A 19,336-nucleotide genomic window follows, 5' to 3' on the forward strand; every position below is an offset into this window, starting at 1 on the left:
GGGTATGCTTATGTTGGGCCCTGTGGGTTAGCATCAGCGAAGCACTGAAGACTGATTATGTCTGGCACAGCCTCAACAATAAATAGATGAGAATTGCTGGATTTTGGCCATGAGGATTTTACAAAAGAGCAAGAGTATCTGAAATATCAGAGAAGATCTGACAGTCTGCACTGTCATATCACAGGCATGCCCTGCGAAGAAGTGAAATACTCCCTTATCCACCTAACTCTTACTCTCGAGCTAGCAATTCCTAAATAGCCTTGCTATAAAACCTGTCCCCCTCATCTCCCTGGGCATTTCTTAAGCTTAAGAAAAAAAAACCCAAACAAACATCATCTTAACGTCTTGCTAAAAAGTAAGCAAAATGGCTCTGCCCTTTTATGTAGGTGTACATGAGGGAATCAGTCCTCTTACATAGGTCAGAAATGTGGGCTTTCATGGCCAAACTGGAAAGCACCAGCCTCATGAAATGCACTTTCTTTACAGCTTTCTTCCTCCCCTCTGAGCTGTACCTGCAAAGGTAAGTGCTGTAAGGCTGGTACTGCTGGAAGCACTGCTTTTGGGAAAACTGTCTCCATTCCCTGGACTGATGTGTCTGGTCCCATTCTGAGCTTACTTAGACATGAGTGAGTCAAGGAAAGGGGAGACAATGACTCTTTTTTGTTGTAATATTTGAGGGTTAAGCCTTCATCACCTGTCTTGTTCAAATAAGTGACAATAAATGGATGTAAAACTCTGCTAATCCTCCTTTCTGATCCCCCTTACCACTTGTGATATTTTCTAGAGGAGTTCTTTTATTTTACAAGATTAAATTCTACCAGTTCATATGTGAGTAGCAGCAGCAACTCCTTCAGGGAGCAGTGAAGATGTAACATGTCTCTCAACACTGCAGGAGCAAGTGAAGTTGCTGCTTGACAATTCTGTTACATGTTTTCATAAATGTTCTTTGAAGGTGGGTATCTCTCTCTTTGAAAGGAGATGGAGATCTCTCCAGGGTACTGCAGACTTTGGTGCAAAGCCTGGTGTTCAAAAGTCCCTTACTTTTGCCTCTGAATCTAGAACCTGTGATAAATGGGATAGACACAAAGTTGCCACCTATTTTTTTTTTTCTGTGATGTAATCCTGAATTCCAGATAGGAATTTCAGCACGAACTATCAGAGTTTGATGCCCATTTCTCATCTTGAGTTCATCTGTTTTCCTCTTTGTTGCTTGTATGCAGAATGAGTGCATGGAGCTTCTCTGCTACTTCCAACAAGTGCTGAGAGGTACAAACTGCTGACTGGGACAGTTCTTCCATTAAGTGTCCAGGGTTTGTCTGAGGCTTTAAATAGGAGGTTGCTGGAAGAGCCCCAGCTACTGTGTTCAGCCCCACACCTCTTAGCTCCTGCAGCTTCCGTGTCTTGGTGTCTTCATATGAAATAGGGCTTTTTGTTCAGTTATACAACTTTGGTTTAACATCATCATTTCCTAAACACTTAGGACATGGGAGATGTGTCAATACAACAAGGTAGCGTACTTTCAGATGGAGTCATAACCTGGCTATTCTTTCTTCTTTGTTGTTTGGAGATAGTTCAGATGTCAAAGTTGAGGATTCACCTTGATTTGACAGTAAACAGATACATGGTTTAAGTGCTTGACAGGACAGAAAGAGTGTGAAAGCATTTGGAAGATCAAAGCAGCATGACTCCCATCAGAATCAGTGGGGAGCAAGCAGGTAAAGTCTTACAAAATGCTTTCAAATTATCTTCCACCTTCGATTCCTCATCCTCTCTGAAACCAGCTCCTGAAGTGTTTTATTGAATGTGTTCCTCTTGCGAAAGGAAGTTCAGAGGAACTGTGGGCTCAGGTTAGCAGCAAGACCAACTGCTTTTCACCTGGACTGCACTGTCAGGTAACCCCAGCACATGCAACACAGCTGAGAGGGGCACAGCTAGAAGCACAAATTGACTTTCTTTTTTGTTATGGTGAAAAAAAGATGATGTTTTTCTAATCTTACACTGCCCCTGGGCATGGTTTAAGAGCTGTCTTTGCTTTGCTGACTATTAGCTCCAAGCACATCATAGCGTAAACCCTGTATATCTGGTCTGCTGTCTTCTGCATTGTAAGAGCTTACAGACAGAAATTTGCTCTTACTATGTTTATTACTGTCTCTTTTAGTACATTTATATTACAGTAGCACCTTCATCTCCCATCAGCACCAAGTCTCAACGACCAGGAATTGCAGTTTCCCAGCAGAGATTGTCCTGTGACAATCTGAACAGCTATGAATAAAACATTAGTGAATGAAAAAAATGAGCAGGAAACTAAGGGCTCAAATGACAGAGATTAAATAGAAACAGCATCTCTTCAGTCCTCACCTGGACTTGTATCTATTCTATGTAGGTTTTGTTCCATACTATTTTCTCTAGTAGGAAAGAAGAAGTAGTTTTTGTTCTGTTTTTCCTATTTTTGGTAAATATAGCTATTTTCATGTCTCTGTTTGTTCAAAACTTAGAGTAATGAGACATCTTTCCTAGCCCCAGACAGCATTTGCCAGTACCATCCCCCAGCAATCTGTGACCATGGGAAAGCTTCATAAGCTTTTCATTCCTTCCTTTCCACGAAGATAATATCTATACCATGTAAATACATATTTAGAGGAAAAATGTACACACAGACACAAGTTTGTGTCATAATCACTGAGACTTCACTATGGTGGCCTCTACAGAATGGTGGGAGACTGTTTTTGCAAAATGCTGCAAAACTATTAGATGAGATTAATAATTTGAATATAAAATTATCATCATCACCATTGTTGTTATTATTTTATTAGTCTGCAAAGAAAATGACATGGAAATGAAACAGTATTGATCCATAGTAATTTAACTGGTCCTAAGCCAGGCTTTGTTTAGCTGTATGAGGAAAAGAAGGATACCTTTGCTCCTATCTTTTTAATATGTTTTTTTCTTGATTTTTTTTAATTTAACTAAATGCAATCAATTTGCAGGCAATGGCTTGTCTTGTGCATCAGGATTTTTCACAAAGTGGTGTAAATTATCACTATCATTGCTATAAATATAGGTGAGAATATATTTAACTTTTCATAATATCCCATAAGGAAAGAACAGATACTATGGAGCTCTAAACTTATTTAATTGCCTTCTACCAACATAGATTATGTTGCTATAAAGACTTTAGTTCACTCCAGGCCACCAGAATGGGTGCTGAGCACTGCAGTCTGCTGCTGTCTTCTGTCTTCTAGGTTCAGAAGAACCATAAGTGGTGGCTTTCACATGGGTTGCAATGTTCTGTCTGCTAGTGTGCAAAATACATTTTCCAGTACAACAGGACATGCTTTTGCTTTGCTGATCAATATCGAATCTGAGGAACAAAGATGAAATACTTGTTTCCCTCTTTTTAACCAGCGTTTAAACCCACGTTTCTCCTAGATAATATGCATGGACTACAAAGAGGAGAAATTATACATTAAATCTGAATACATGGCTTAAAATTCTTCAGAGAAAAATCAGATTGCCTTCAAGACAATCTTCACATTGAGCTGAAAGGAGCAATATATGCAGCTGTTGAAGACATTCCTGATTGTCATTTTTCTAAGCAGATCTTAAAAATTACTGCAGATGGTAATTTCAGTCCACAATGATCCTTACAGTTAGAGAATTTCTGATCCTCTCTTGTTCAGGTCATAAAATCACAGAATGGTTTGGGTTGGAAGGGACCTAAAAGAACATTTCCTTTGTTGCTGTCACCGGGGCAATTTTTTCCCATCCTGTACATCATTGTTTTTATCCAACTTTATACTTTGTTCTGACCTTTCTTGAATTGCATCTATTTATTCCAGACAATTCCCTACATTGTCAAGATATTTTTTAATTCTAATCCCGTTCTCCAAAGTAGCTACAACCCCTCCCAGCTTGGCATCATCTGCAAATTTAATGAAATCAATTAAATGAAAATTAAATGAAAGACTCCTAGTGACCTCAAGGGGGACTGGAGTCAACTCAAACTGCCTTACATGTTTAAGAAGTAGTGCAAGTGAAATACACTTATTGCTTTACAGGCCATTTTTGTAAGGGAAAAAGACAGATGCATGCTGAATAATTCAGGGTCATCATTGCTGACAGAGAGATATAACTAATTTGTCAAAATAATGACCTCTGTTCATGGCAGGGAGCAAGTGCTTTTGGATTATTTCTGTCCCAGGAGAGATGCTGGAGGAGCCTGGGTTTAGCTCAGCAGCACCACAAGGGGCTTGTTTAGAGATGTGAAATGAAATGTAAGCATTAGTAGCAGCAGTGCTTGCAGATGGTGGGAGGCACGGTAGAATGATGATACTTTCCTTGAAGCCTGATGGAAGGAATGCTGCTACTCAGTCTCTGGAATACTGGGAATGCCAGGATCACTACTATCCTGTTCCAAGCTTTGGCCTTATGTGCATGGGCATGCACCCCTTGGTTCATTGCTTTTCCCCACTGAAAGGACACCAATAGGCACTGAGAGCCTGAGACCTTCTTTAAGTGAATGAAAAGAGAGATTGGACCCAGCAGAGAGGAAAGCAGAGAGAGCACCAGTGCCTGGAGCTTGGTTGCTAACATGCAGCCTGCAGACAGGACTTTGTTAAAAGAAATGTATTGGGCAGTGAGCCCGCAGCCATGCCAGTCTGCTGCAGCTCAAACCAGTGTGGTCCCAGCTTAGCAGTGTGAGGGCTGGTGAGCTCACAGCCATGTTCCATTTTGCAGTCCAGTGTGGAAACTGATTTATCCAGTTGTCCAGAAACAACTGACAAAACAGAAGATTGTGTTAAGGGATGAAGCAAGGACAGAAATCCCCTCATTTCTCAGCATCCCAGCCCACAGCTTCACCAGTGTAGGATGCTCTCTTCCCTTCTAATACAAATTGCAGTCACTTTTACAGTGAGTGCTATTTGGAAAACATTCTCTGACATTTCAGCCTCTCCATGTTGGGCATAGGTCTCTGAGAAATTTTTCATGTTTTGTAGCTGAATTATTATTTTTCTGTAGTCAGTGCAAGGTGTTGGCCAATTTTCCAGAGCCTGGCAACCATGCATGAGTGTGTGTATACTGCAAAGGATTTTTCCTTTTTCTAAGTGGTTATGTCAGATATCTGAATACTTGCCAGAGGAACAGAACTGGACTTCATCTGTGAAAACTCAGTATCAGAAAGAGGACTGAATCTTTAAGGTTATTTGAAGTGATCCTATTACCAAGATGGAAGTCTCTTAGTCCTTGTAACTGTCACTTCTAAAGCTTGCTATTGCTAAACATATTTCATCTCCTTTTCTCTGTGTTGGAGTCCCTGAAATGCAATGCCCTTGCTCAGGATGGTGTCTAAGTTACACAAGTATTTTCAGCAGCATTTGGTCATTGTTCTGTTAAGTGCCAGCTGAGACATGGCTTAACTCAAGGAGTTGCCTGCAGATCTGTGCTTGTGGGGCACTGTAGTCTGAGAGCACTGAAGAGTTGAAACTCCTTTTGTGTTGCCTTTCTCTTGTCACTGCAGGGTCTTTTCATTTACTTCTGTGTGGCTCTCACCTCCTTTAAGCCTGTGGAGGTCTGGTCTCATACTTGACTTAGGTCAGGTCAGTTCTCAGTAGTGTCCCTAATTAAAATTTATGTATAACCCATTACTCTTTGGAAAGGAATTAGAAGAATAGGACACTTATTGTTTGAGGGCAGAAGTGCTTGCCCCTTAGGGTAGGATCAAATCTTACCAGAGTCAAAGAAAATGGTGAGATTTGGATGAAATCCTTGGGCAGAAATATTGCATCCTTAATGCTCCAAACATTAAGGTTGCCTTATGAAATACAAATTGCTGTTGTCTTCACTTAATGGATGGAAAATGGCTTTACTAAAGGCTGGATACTGGACCATCCAATCTAATTTGTTGCTAGATGGCAAGAGGTGTGACATGCCTGTGATGTCTGTGGCATGCCATGGCCTATGGCACAGAGGTGCCCAAGCAAGTGAGTCTACCCAGTGCTCTACTCTGTAGACGAAGGTATGGAGCTAAATTATATGGCCACAGCACAATAAATACATAACTCTATTGTTTTTAGTGCCAAACAGATTAGATTTGTTGCAAATCTTTATAGATCTCCCAGCTTAAGGTTGGGCACGAACATAGCCAAACCAGGTCCACCTTGCAGACACATGTTTGTGTGTGCCAAGAAGGTTTGACAAAGAAGCCAACATCACCAGGTCTTCCTAGTTCCATGTGTCTGTCTTCATCTCTCTCCTTCCCTCTTCCCTCATTTATAGCTGTTTTTGTTAAGAACATGGGCCAAACTTTATCATCCATTTGCAAAAGTCAAAGTGTCATTTTGGAGTCTTTGGTAACCACCTGTCATAACAGCACGAGCTGCATAATTAGAACTGACAATCCCTGTCTAGAGATTTCTTGGAAGCTGGAAAAATGAGAATGTTGTCAAAAAAATAGCAGTGCTTCCAGTCTGCAGTGCAGTGATGGAGATGAAAGATGAGTGATTCCAAGCAGGCAGAAAATATATCAGCCCAGTGCCTTTTCCTGACTAGTTTAAAAGGCCCAAAATCTTCTCTAAGGATTCATATTTCTTTTAATTCCTTTAAAGAAAACATATTTATAGATAGCATCTGTATTTGTCTCTCTTTATTAGACTAACAGCAAATGTAGAATCATGGAAGTGCTCAGACTGGAAAAGACCTTCAGGATAGAGTCCAGCCTCATCCTAACTGTATTACTGATGACCCAACACTAAACCATGTGCCCAAGCACCACATCCAGATGATTTTTAAACACATTAAGAGATGGAGACTCAACCACCTCCCCAAGGAGCTGTTCCAGCACTTAACAATCCTTTCTGTTGCTGTTTCACAAGAGTCAGGCCACAGTAAGGGGAGTAATTTCTTTTGCATCAGCTGTTGCAAAAGAATTTTTATATTTTATTAATATTTTATGGGTTTAGTAATTTTCCTTAAAATTATAAAAAACCCTTTAAAAGATAATCTTATTTTTTTTAACAGAGAAAAAATAAATTGAACTGGAGGCAGTGCTGAGTCATACTGTGCTCCCAATTGTGAATCACAGACACATCTCAGAATAAGAGATGGACTTTTTGTAGGTGGACAGAGACTTTCAGTGGCCTCTAGTGCTCACATTCCAGGGCAGAAACTGGTCATCTGGAGAAGCAGTGATTTCTCTTCAGGGGTTGTTTAAAAGATCTATTTGTAGCAACTGTCATCTCAGCTGACACTTTGGGAATTGAGGTAAGGACCTCCTGAGTTGGGAGCTTAATCTGAAATAGGGGAGCTCAATCCCATAGCTTGCTTAACCATGGCATCTTGCACTCTTGGTGCAGCAGGGCATGCAATACACACTGCTCAACACATTGTGGATGCTTCACTCCCATCCCACCCGCACCCTCAAAAGCAGAATATATTTAATAGTCATTTGAATTTGCTTGTGAATTAGACCTCTCCTTTACACTTTTATGGTACGCCAGAAATGACCTGGTAGAGCCAGATGAGAAATGACTGGAAGTGTATCTTAAGGTAATGAAGAGAAAACCAGGAGTTCTTTAGCAAGCCAGGCTTGTTAACATAATTGTGATGTATGTGATGGCAGTGCCAAAAAAAAACCTCAGTGTAGGCAATGGGAAAAATGATAATGTGTAAATGTTGCAGAGATTCAGACAGTCCAATCCTTACATCTGCCTATGGGATTATACTGCAAGGTATCACCCCAAAAGATAAAAGGTTCCATGGTTACTACAGCCACAAGAAACCGTGGGGGTTTTGAGCTGCAAAACCCCCTGGTTTTGAGGGGACTTTGAGCTGCAAGACCCTGGGTCTGTACTGGCTTTGAGTAATTGTGGTAGGAGAGCCCCTGGGTTTTTGGATTAATTTCTTGGCTGGGTCACAAATATTCTGTGAAGTCTAAGGCAGGTGATTTGATCACTGTGATTCAGCTCTTTATCTCAAACAGTAAATAAAAGTCTGTTTTCCTGCCTTGATGACAACTTTGTGAAGGGGCGGGGTGTCAGCTGGCTTATCTCCTCAGTGACTGTGAAGTGTTTCTATAATATGCTAATGAAATATTTTTGGGAGGAGCAGGTGTTTGGATCTGGCAATTACAAAGGGTAAATGATCTCTACATTGCAGAAACCAAGCCTTATTGAGGAGGAAGGCCACAGCAGAGCAAAGCATGGGATCCTTGGTGGCAAATGCCAGGGATGGTCCCTGGTCCACTCAGCCCAAACAGAGAGAGAGCTCAGACAGGTGTTTGTTTGAGATTAACCAAAGGCTTGAGCATGTATGAAAGAGAAGTTTTTCCAATTAAGAAGGACTTAGTAGTCAGTGTTCCAGTCCAGCTGTGCTACCAGCACATGTCCAGCTTATGAGACAAGGACAAGCCTTGGTCTCTGTGGGAGTACAGACCCACAGCTTGCTGCAGGAAGAAGAGACATTTTGGGAGGCTGCACTCTCCCTGGGTGGCACAGATGAGAAACCTTTTTCATGTAGGAAAATCTTTTCTTAAAAGGACTTTTTGCTTTTTTAGAGAACAACCAGCATTAGGGTAAAACACATTTTTTATGTTGATCTTTCAGCTATATGTTTGTTATTCTAGCAGGCAACAGAGAACAACACATATATTTTCTGCTGGAAGCATGAGGGCATAAGGCACATACCTGATAAATTCATCCAAAGATAGATTTATTGTTTAATATAGTACAAAGCAGTGTGAAATCAATAAATACTGTGGTAGCCAATAGAAGTATTTTTGACTATTTCTAAATATGAAAGAAATACAGAGAAAAAAAATGCCTTCAGCTGAATTACAACTGCCCTGGGAGAACATGAGTTATTTGAAATACATTTCCTCCCTATATATTTGGTCAGAACCACACTGCATGCAGCTCTGCTCACATTCTCCTCAGTTGGTCCCAAAGGCAAGGGGTCCCACACAGAGCTTGAGCAGCCCTAAAAGGAGGAATATTCCAGGCTGTGTGCACCTCAGTTACCATCCTCTGCCCACTATTGCTTCACTGCATCTGACAAATCTTAAATACTGGCCATCCCCTTTATAGTGTGGGTTTGGTTTGGCATTTAATCTATCCACTTTGCCACATTCTCCATCTAAAGCCAAGTTTTCTGTTGCCATTACTCCTCCATAAGCTTTACCAGGAGGAAGAGAAAAACACCATTCTCAGTTTAGTAAGAAAAAGTTTGGGTTCCTGGATGTGTTTAGCATTCTTCTCCCACCTTAGTGGAACGACTGCAGTGAGTGAGACGTGGTTGTGTCTAAAGAGAAGCAGGGAGATGTAACTTAATTAACATAGGCAAGAAAGTGTTGTCACATTCATTACAAACAATTGTGGCTTCTAAATTCTAAAGCACAAGGAGGTGGGTAGAGTCCAGTGGCAGTTGTCAGACAGTACTTGGCTGTCTAAAGCTCTCCTACCTGATGGTGCTGATATTTCTGTGTCCTGCTGATTTAGAGCAGAGACAGAAGCTGTCTCAGTCTTTTGCTGCTCCTGTACTGGCAGGATCCCCACTTGCTGAGTCTCAAGAGCAGCAGGTGGGCAGGAAGTCACCACCTTCCTTATCCAGCTGGAAAGCAGGGATTGCAGCCCAGCCAACAGCAAATGAGGGATGGCCATAGCAGCAAAAGGAGTGGGGAACAGCAGGAGTGAATGAAGCCCTTTGATTTTTCTGTGCATTGCCTGCTTGCCAGGGGCACAGCTTCACCCTACACCACATCCTGTGTGTAGTGTGGCTGTGACTGACTGCTGCTTCCTGGAAAAACTGAAGGACTGTCCTTTAACTACAGATAAATTTGAGGCATCAGAAAGATGTATTTGTGCAACCCCAGCACCTGAGCTCTTTTTTTTTTTTTCTTATAGATTAAGCTTTGTAAAATTCCTGTAAAACAAAGGAGTAGTATCAAAGGGAGATTAAAGCCCAGATTCTTAAAGAGATTTATCCACCAAACTCCTCTTGAGTTCAATGGGTGTTAACACTTCAATATCCTTGAGAGTATGGATCTCAATAAATTACACAGTCATCTAATAAGTGTACTTTAGACTTGGGAACTAATCCCAGTCTCTCAGAAAGGTTGTTCTGTGCCTATATGTTTGTTGCTGCAAATGAGGATAGCACCGTGCACCTCACTGAAGGTACTGCAGATTCCATGGCACTGGATTTTAATTGAGCAGAGTTTCAGTGTGATGGTTTTGTTTTGATTTGTGGCCTTAGGTGATCGCTGCTTAATTGGGGAAAATTTGGCACAATACATACTGTCAGAATTTGTGGTTCTCTAACAGCTTCATGAAATTATGCTGGTTTCCTTGGAATTTCATTTCTGACAGAAAAAGGATGCTAGCAGGTTCCCATTGTGTCAAAGAAACGTCTTGTTTTGACATTTCCAAAATGAAGTGTTTTGATTTTTCATTTTAAAATAACTCTTTCCTTCATGTTCCCGTATTTTTTACATAGTTTTAATAATTTGAAATTGAAATGAAACCGAATTTCACGACCCAAAATGAAACCAAATGTAGGTGTCTTGAAAGCCCACCTGAAATGAAGCTTCCAAGGGACTGCCAGTCCTGTGGGAAGCCAGGTGGCTCCTGGCTGTCCTGGGCACAGTGGCTGAGTGGGGACAAGGAAGAAGCTCTTCACAGATTGCAGGTAGCCCTTAGGTAGGTGCTAAATCATGGGTGAGGAAGGTGTCTACAGGGTCTTCATAATGTTTCACTTGCTCTTTTACTCACTCTCTCCTTGGAAAACATTCTCTGCAAATTCAAGGCACAGAGATAAATTTGACTGTTCTTAGTAGTGAAAATGGGCACAAAAGCAACATGGAAGGGAAAAATCCACCAAGATCTTACATGCCAAAGCTTGATTTAAAAGACCAAAAGGTGACTCCTGAGGACAGACTTTTGGTGATGGGATTTTTCAGTCAGGTACACCAATGCACCACAAGCATTGTGTCAGGTCCATAATGCTCACAAAATACTAAACTTGCAGCTAGAACTGGATGTTTGCCCAGAACTGTAAGTCCTTTTAAAATGTGCCATTGCATACTTCACTCAGGTGTATTTTGCTGAGAATAGTACATAGAAATTTGCCACAAAGCTATAGAATAAACTAAAAAAGTGTCTTAGATATTAATTGATATCAGACTTAATCATTATGCTCTGTTATGTGCTTCAGGTGGATTAGTGCAGTAAAAGATATTTCTTATTCATGCAGATCTCTGCTGATACCTATTTCTTGCTGCAAGTCCTCTGGAGCAGTGCTTAGATGTGCTTCCATGATGACACAATGGAGATGCCTGGCAGGAAACAAGCTCTTAAAACACTCAGAAACTAAGCAAGATATTTGTGTCTGAGCAGATTCAGTGTGGACTGCAGTATTTATTTGTTGTGCTGCAATAGGAAAACCATTGCAGAGAAGTGTAGATACTTTAAAGGTGTGGACCTTCAAAAGCACTTTTTTCTGAATCTGCACAGTTTGGGTGACCTGAGGTCTCATCTACAAAAGGCAGAATCTCTGCACAGGATGAAGAAAAGCTATAAAGGAATGACAAGGGATGAAGCCTTGTGAACACAGCTCGTCATTTACCAACTTTAAAAGGGTATTTTCAGATTTTGGCAGATATTTCAGTACTCACAGTCAAATTTGGAAATACTTAAAATTAAGATGACCTTATGGAGTGTAAATCTTCCAAGTGGGAAAGGCTGTCAAGATGATGCTAAATTTTAAACCTGTTTGGAATCTGATCACTGGGGTTCAAGCCAAACCTTTCTTCTTACAGCAGTTGGGGAGCAGTTGCTGTTTAGGACCTTAACCCTGCCGAATGTGCAGATCAGTGTGTAACTGAGGAAGAGCATCCTTAAAATGTGATACCCATTTACCTTTACTCTTCCTTTCTGGGAGCAAAAATATCCTTCTGCAAGACAAGAGGTGCTTGCTTTATTCCTCAAGAGCATCTGTTCAGTTATTGTTCTTAATTCCAGCAGCATTCAGGGTGGTTAACAGATCTGCTGCTGCCATCAGTGATTTCTTACCCCTGGGGTCCTCACAGAATAACAGACTAGGAAAGGTCCCTTCTTGATACATAGAGTGGGCTCAGGGCTGATTTGCCCCCTGTGCTGCTGCTTCATTACAAACATTTCTCTCAGTTGTCACAGGAAAGAATCTCACTCCAACAACCATGGGTTAAGTGTAGGTGATTAGAGCTGACTCCACCTCCCCTGAGTCATTTCTAAGTGACTTATAGAGCTAATAATGGCCTCATCCCTTTGTACCTTGGTACACAGCTTGTGTTCTGGAGTCTTTTATAGTTCAAAATGAGCTACTTTTGCTTATTTATTTCCCTCCTCATTCATTTTTAATAGTTATAAGAGACTCTCCCATTCTTCTGACAGCAAAGATTTAGGTAGGGCTCATTAACATACATTACTAAATATTGCCATTTATGCTTGTAGACCAAGGAAAATCTGTGCAGCTCTAAATCAGAAGAGAATCCATGAGCTTTGCAAGGTGGCAGGGCTTTGTTTGAAGTGTATTATTATAAATGGAGAGTACTTGTCCGGGGGAAGGATCACTTACAGGAGCATGGATCAGCACCAGTGTCCCAGAATGTTTCCAAAATACAGATTTAATGGGGAAATATCAGAGACATGCTTTCCTAACTGGCCACCCTTGAAATGTCTAAACCAGAACTGCTCTAGGTACATCTTATTTTCAAAGACCTATTAGCTGTGACTTTGTAAGAATTACAACAGAATTACTGTAGCAGCAAAGCAGTTTCCTGAGAGGGTTTCACTGTTATCCTATGGGAGTTTAGTAATCATAATGAGGTTGGAAAAGACTATAAAAGCAGCTTCTGAGAGATAACTGTGAAATGCTGGGTACCACTTCTGGGAGTTATGATGTACATTTGCCTTTTCCTTCCTCCCATTAGATCTTTGGATTCTATTCAGCCCAAATCTAGCATGGAGTTTATGGGACCAAAGAAATAGTGACACATATCTATTATATCTTTATAGACAGCTGCAGTAGAAGTGTGGGGAATTAAAGAGAAGAGCATTAAAATCCTGTTGGGAAAAGGTGGGAATAATTTTCTCTGGAAAGCAGGACACAGGAAGTCAGCGTGATAGGGATCACGTGTGATTCGTAGGGTCCTTATTGCTTCTTGCTATGTTTTTCCCAGGCTACCTAAAGTCCTTATTTATGAGGCTTCAAAGGGCTTGAAAACTGTGAAATAAAATAAGAGAAATTAATAAAAACTAATTTCCTTTGCTTGTGATCGCACCTGAGGAGCAGATACAATATAGAGTGTTTTGGTGGAGAGTTCTAACTTCTTTTCAAATAACACAAACATTCTTTTTAAGTAAACATAAAAAAATAAATGCCTTGGAGCAGCAAGAGCTCCCTCTTTTTCTGGTCAATATTTTTTTGCCAAGGAAGCAGTCCTTGGTGACACGGGACAAGTGACGCAACAGCATCACTTGCACAGCTGCAGGGCTACCAGATGAATTTGGGGCACGGTTTTGGGATACCCAAAGTACAGAGCTGCACAGGGGCTGAGGAATGCATATTCACAGGGAGGATTCTGTGGTAAGGACCAGAAGTGACTCTATTCCCATTTCTGACAACAGAAATATTTGAAATATTCCACTCTGCATATTTCATAGCACTGATGATAGAACTTGACATGCAGCTTGCCAGAAGCCACGTGTTTGGTATGTACACGGTGCACTTAGAAATCTAATTTCTAATTCTGTGCTGTGCTGGCAATAAGGGACCTCCGACCTGTACTGCCCTGGCACACAGAGATGTTTGTGTGTGATTCAGAGCAAGCTGCCTTAGTTCACTGATGTAAGAAAAAGCGGTGGAGCTGCAGGAGCCAAATGAAGCCCAAAGCACTTTCATAACCTACCGAGTTCATGCCCAAAAAAGCCATTCAAACCCCAGTTCACTTAAGAGATGAAAGTCCCCTGTATTGAGAGAATTTCTGGAGCATCTTGTGAGCACTAAGTACAGCCTCCCTTAATTAATGGAAGGCAGCTCAGCGTAGTTGTGTGAAAAGCTCCTGTGACACAAAGCTCAGAAAGGCTTTAGCAAGGGAGCACAGCACCAGAAGGGTTTAATGGCATTATAATGTCCTTGAATTACAGTGGCCACAATGCAGAGAGATGTATTCCAGCAGTACATTAGCAGTAAAAGAAAATCTACTCTCTCTCTCTCTCTTGAGTCCTTGTCACCTTTGCTGAAAAATGGAGTTGCTATCCCTGAGATATCAAAAGTCAAGGGCAGGAGGAAAGGGAATGAAGATATGGGTTGGAGTCTTGGATTTTGGGAAGAGAGATCATTCTTTTCCCCCACAAATTGCTCACCCTGCTTCAGCACCTTTGTAATTCCTGTTACATTTCATAATGTGTTAATAGTTTTCTGAAACGTGTCTGGTTTGGGACAAAGCTTTTGCAGCCTCATGATTCCCTTAATAACGAACTGTTAGGAAGCTGTGAGTTCATTTAGCACAGACACTCTCTTTCTTTTGCACACTCTCACACACCCATCCGAGGGGATGGGAGGTTGTTCCTTTCATGTATTTAATAAACTTGAACCACTGCCATTTCTGTTGTGTGGTGAGGCGTGTAAAGCAAGGGCTGTACTACAGGCAGAAGGGTTGGTAGTTAAAGGCTGTTTATATGAATTAATGCTAAAGAAAAGGAGATGCTTGACAGACTGAGGAATTGAAATCCATTACAAATTGAAAAGGACACATGTGGGCTTAGAGAAGGCAGCAGCAGAAGCCTCTCTGTGCAGCCCCCATCACCATTAACATGGAGAAGATGCTCAACGGGGGCACTGGTTGCTCCCTCCTCTTGTGTCAGCTGTGGGAGCTGACTGGAGGCTGCCAGCTACTGAGCTGTGTTTGTCAGGTCTTTGCTCGTGTGCCTGTTTGTCCTGCAGAGGCTCAGCTGAGTCCCATCAAGCTTGTTTGACAAATTTTTCACCCATTTCCAACAAACAGTTTAGAAAACACAGTCTCAAAAGAGACAATGAAGCTCAATTTTTCATCTTTCTCCACATCTTTTTAGTCATGCTGGAAGACAAATGGTTCGGATGTGTCTACAGTAAGATGGGAATGGCTAATCTGCCTTTCTATTGATGACCCATTTCTGAATGTCCTGGCCTGATTTATGAAAATGTACTGTACTTTGCACCATGTTTTGATGTTGCTCTGTTAGGACGGCATGCAAGCTGCACCAGAACAGTGATGCTTATTCATTCAAACAGTGAAGGGCTGGCTGGGAACTGAATGAGCTCATAGTTGTTGCTGTCTTCACTTACAGAAGGGGAAACAGGAGAAAATGGGTATCCCAAACCTAGCAATTCTATTCCTCATTATCAGTTTGTATTATATATCATAATCTTGAAAGCACAAGGTCATGATATTTATTTAATTGTTCACATAGTAGATTTTTAGGCATAGATTCTTATTTCAATTCTCCTTTCTGTTATAACCCCTGATAAAGCTGGAACTGAGGTTTCTTTGCCTGCCAAATTTTCTTTCTCTTGCTTGAGCATCAATGAATTAAAAATCTGAGAGTATGGTTCCCATATCTCACTAGCTAATTCAGCTCTTACTTCTACTAGCTGGGAGAGTCTGAGCTGTGTTCCAGCCTCAGTGTGCTGAATTACTCTTCACACACATGTGGACCAATAAAACAGCAAAATTCCACCTGTGCCATCTAGGTGAGTTTCAAAAACCACTTCTTAGTGGAAGGAGGTTTGGCAGGTCCTCTGCTAGAAGCCCTGTTGCAAGTGCAGAGCAGAGGATGTGCAAGGCAGGCAGGAGGGGTCTGGTGGGGAGCAGAGCTCCAGAGGGTCAGGGCTCTGCTCAGCACAGGACACTGCAATGGTTTGGAAACATCCCTCAACTATGATTTCTGTGCTGTGAAGCACAGGAGTTTACCTGGTACATGTTAATTAGCTTAAGCTCACAAATATGAGGTGTTGCTGGCTGGAAGCAGAGGTGGTGAGAAGTCACACTGAAAGCTCTTACTGGCCCCATGCCCTAGTAAAGAAAATCTTTGTCTTCTGACTGTTCACTTGTAGGTGTTGTCCAACCTGCAGAGCACAAAGGCAATCAACTCCCAAGCTGAATGTTTTCCTTGGGGCAACCTTGTCTTCAGTTTTGTTCTGTTGCCTCACAACTCTGCCCAATTTTATTTCTCACTGGCATCTGAGGAAAGGTAGAAAGCAGCAGACAGAGCTTATTAGCATGTAGGAGAGTTGTCTGGTTTGAGAACATCATATAAAAACCAGAAAGGCATATAGCCAGTTCCCACTTCCAGAAGCAACGTACCCCACAAGGTGGGAGAAGGAGCACGTGTACCAGGCACTGCCTGAAGGTCTTTTGCTTCCAGCCTGTTGGACAGGGTATTAGACATTGCAGGTAGGAAATATGATGGAATTCTTGCCCTGAAAACATTACTTAAATTAGTGTGTCTTCTGTAAGGATGGGAGAAAAGCATCTGCTCTCTTGCTGCTGCCCAGCCATGCTGCTCCCACAAGGGGAATGTGCTTATGCTTCCAGCCTTCCCTATAGCCATTTCTGCAGGCCACCATGAAGCTTCTCCTGAAATCTTGCAATCTCATCTTCCTCAGATCAGGACAGTTTGGATCAGCATTATGGTGAAGAGGGTGTCATATAAATGCCACAGGCCCCAGTTGGAGCCAGGACTTGTCTGTGCTCAGCTGCCTGCTGGGAGGTCCTTCCCTTGCCTTGCATGCTCCCAAGCTTTGGGGCATTTTTGACAGCAACTGGGTTTTCTTGTTTTGCAGCACAAGGAGATTGGATCCTGACAGGAGCCATTAAGAGCTAATGTAAAACATGCTAGCTAGAGAGTATCCTGAAAAATATAATTCTTCTTGTAAATAAACTCCTTACTTTCCTGCTGAACCAATGACAACTGTAAGATTTTTACCTTAAAACAGACACTGCTTGCAACAGAGGCATTGTAGGGGTCATGATAATCTTTTTTGAAACATTACCTTGGCTCAGACAAGCAAGGAGGGAAATGGATTTTCTATGGATCTGTCTGTAAGGGGGTTGTTGTTTAAAGATAATAATATTAGGAATGCAAATAATCCTATAAAAGCTGATGATATTTAAATATGATTTAAATTCATTTAGCATTTAAACAGAAAAGTAGAAAATGGTATTAAATTCAGATGAGAATGAGACGGCATTCTAGAGTCAAATATTAAATATATCTGCTGAAAGGAATACAGAGTCTGACTGGTAATGGATTGTGAGAAGAGTTCAGGATTTTAATAGATCACTCCTTCAGACCATCAGTGTGGTAAAGTGGTAGTTAATAAATTATTTGATGTATATATTTACTCATATATTTTAACTAGCTGTAATGAACACGTCCTGTCAGATCATCTAGATCCTTGAAATAGCTGCTAAATCACTTGAGAGAGATTTAGTAACTCTCAGCAACATTGATGTCCAGAGCTGCAGGTAATAAAGTGACATCAGGACCAATTGAAGCAGAATATTGTATGAGACCTTTGGTGGGTTTGCAGCAGAGATGGAGGTGTTCCCAGTGAACACTTACTGGGCAGCAGTGAGCTGTGATCCCTTTTTGGTGGATGTGACCACGCCATGCTCTGGCCATGGGACTCCTGAAGAACCCTTTGTCCCAATTTAAGGTTGACAAGAGAAATTTGTCCCCTGCTCAGTTCTGTATAGAGGCAGTGACCTGTTCCACCCCCAGATATTTGGTGTTCCTTGGGCTGCACATAAAGTAGACGAGGAGGATGGTAGAGTTGGACTGGGCTTTGAGTACTGGGAAGAATCCTGTTTCAGGGCCATTACACTAGAATTATCCTAGTGTTGGAGTGAGGAATTAGAGACAGAAAGAAGTTGTTCTTTTATCTTTGTACTGGAAATGTTTATAGCAGAAAAAGCCCACCTGTTAAAATGATGTCAAATTACCCTAGCTATTAAGGACACACCAGGCAGCTTTCTTGTAATTCCTAGCTGTCTTCTGATCCTGGAGCTAGCTTAAACCTATATCCTTTCTCTTCCTCCCACTTGTTTTTCCAGCATGTGGTGTACTTTATAATTTGTATAGAAACTCATTAGTTTTTCTTTTCTTTCTCTTTTTTTTTTTCCAGGTTTCTGACAGATGTGACTATGTCTTCGTCAATGGGAAGGAAATGAAAGGCAAAGTGAACGTCATAGTTAATTTTACTTACCAGCATCTGAGTGCCCCTTTAGAAATGACAGTCTGGGTTCCTCGTCTCCCATTGCAGATAGAGGTCTCTGACACAGAACTTAATCAAATCAAGGGGTGGAGAGTCCCCATCATCTCTAATAAGAGGTAGGTTTCATTAGAGGATGTTCATTCTGGGCTGTGCACTTGCCCTGTCAGGGCCAGTGGATCTGAACATGTTCATTTGACCTTAGTGCAATTCTGGTGCAAATTTGAAGGCCACCAGGTGTTTATTCAGACACTCCTGCACTGGACTTGTGATGGAAATGGAAACTGCAGGTGGCATGATACTACACTGGAAATCAATTTCCTTTGATAGCTCTAGTGACTGAGATGGAAAGAGCCAATTGGCCAAGTTAGGCAGGATCAGCCATGAGGCAGCAGGAAGACATCAACAAGGACCAGCTCTGGCATGGCTGGTTGGGCTCCAGCCTGGTTTACAGGTCCTGCCAGTTGATCTGTTCACTTTTCACATTCACAGAAATTTTGTGTAGGGTCTGATGGCACTGAATAGTGTCCCAGAGCCACAACACTGACACTCCAAGGCTTAGAGACACTGTCCATGCCCTCAGGTCAGTGGCATGTGAATGACAGGACAGAGAATGGATGTGGGCAGATCTAGCCTGTTTTGGAGGGGGTAAAGCCCCTTATGTCAGTAATAACACTCCTGTCATGAGCTCTACCAGCACCAGTTTAAATAATTTTTTATTCTTGGTGTCCTACCAGACCAGCCAGGGACAGTGACGATGAGGAAGAGGATGAACGGAAGGGAAGAGGCTGCACTCTTCAGTACCAACACGCGATGGTGCGAGTCCTCACCCAGTTTGTAGCTGAGGCCTCAGACCCTGGCAGCCAGCTGAGCTATTTACTGGGTTCTGACTGGCAGATTGACATCACTGACCTGGTGAGTGACTTCATGCAGGTGGAGGAGCCAAGAATTGCTAAGCTGCAGGACGGACAGATTTTGATTGGGCAGGAGCTTGGAATGACAACAATTCAGGTAGGGACAATTAATTACTTCTTCCTTTTCCCCCCATGAC

The 19,336-nt window shown here is 41.8% G+C and overlaps 1 protein-coding gene across 1 annotated transcript in view; it reads left to right on the plus strand.

Moving 5' to 3' along the window:
- The window catches only part of TMEM132D (transmembrane protein 132D), a 220,228-nt gene that overhangs the window by 193,149 nt on the left and 7,743 nt on the right, over positions 1 to 19,336 (plus strand). Inside the window, exons 6-7 of the mRNA XM_071763088.1 lie at positions 18,199 to 18,404; positions 19,023 to 19,296. Of these exons, the coding sequence (XP_071619189.1) occupies positions 18,199 to 18,404; positions 19,023 to 19,296 (480 nt within the window). The remainder of the gene's footprint in view (positions 1 to 18,198; positions 18,405 to 19,022; positions 19,297 to 19,336) is intronic.

Source organism: Heliangelus exortis, chromosome 19 (genome assembly GCF_036169615.1).
Source record: "Heliangelus exortis chromosome 19, bHelExo1.hap1, whole genome shotgun sequence".
Taxonomy (NCBI): domain Eukaryota; kingdom Metazoa; phylum Chordata; class Aves; order Apodiformes; family Trochilidae; genus Heliangelus; species Heliangelus exortis.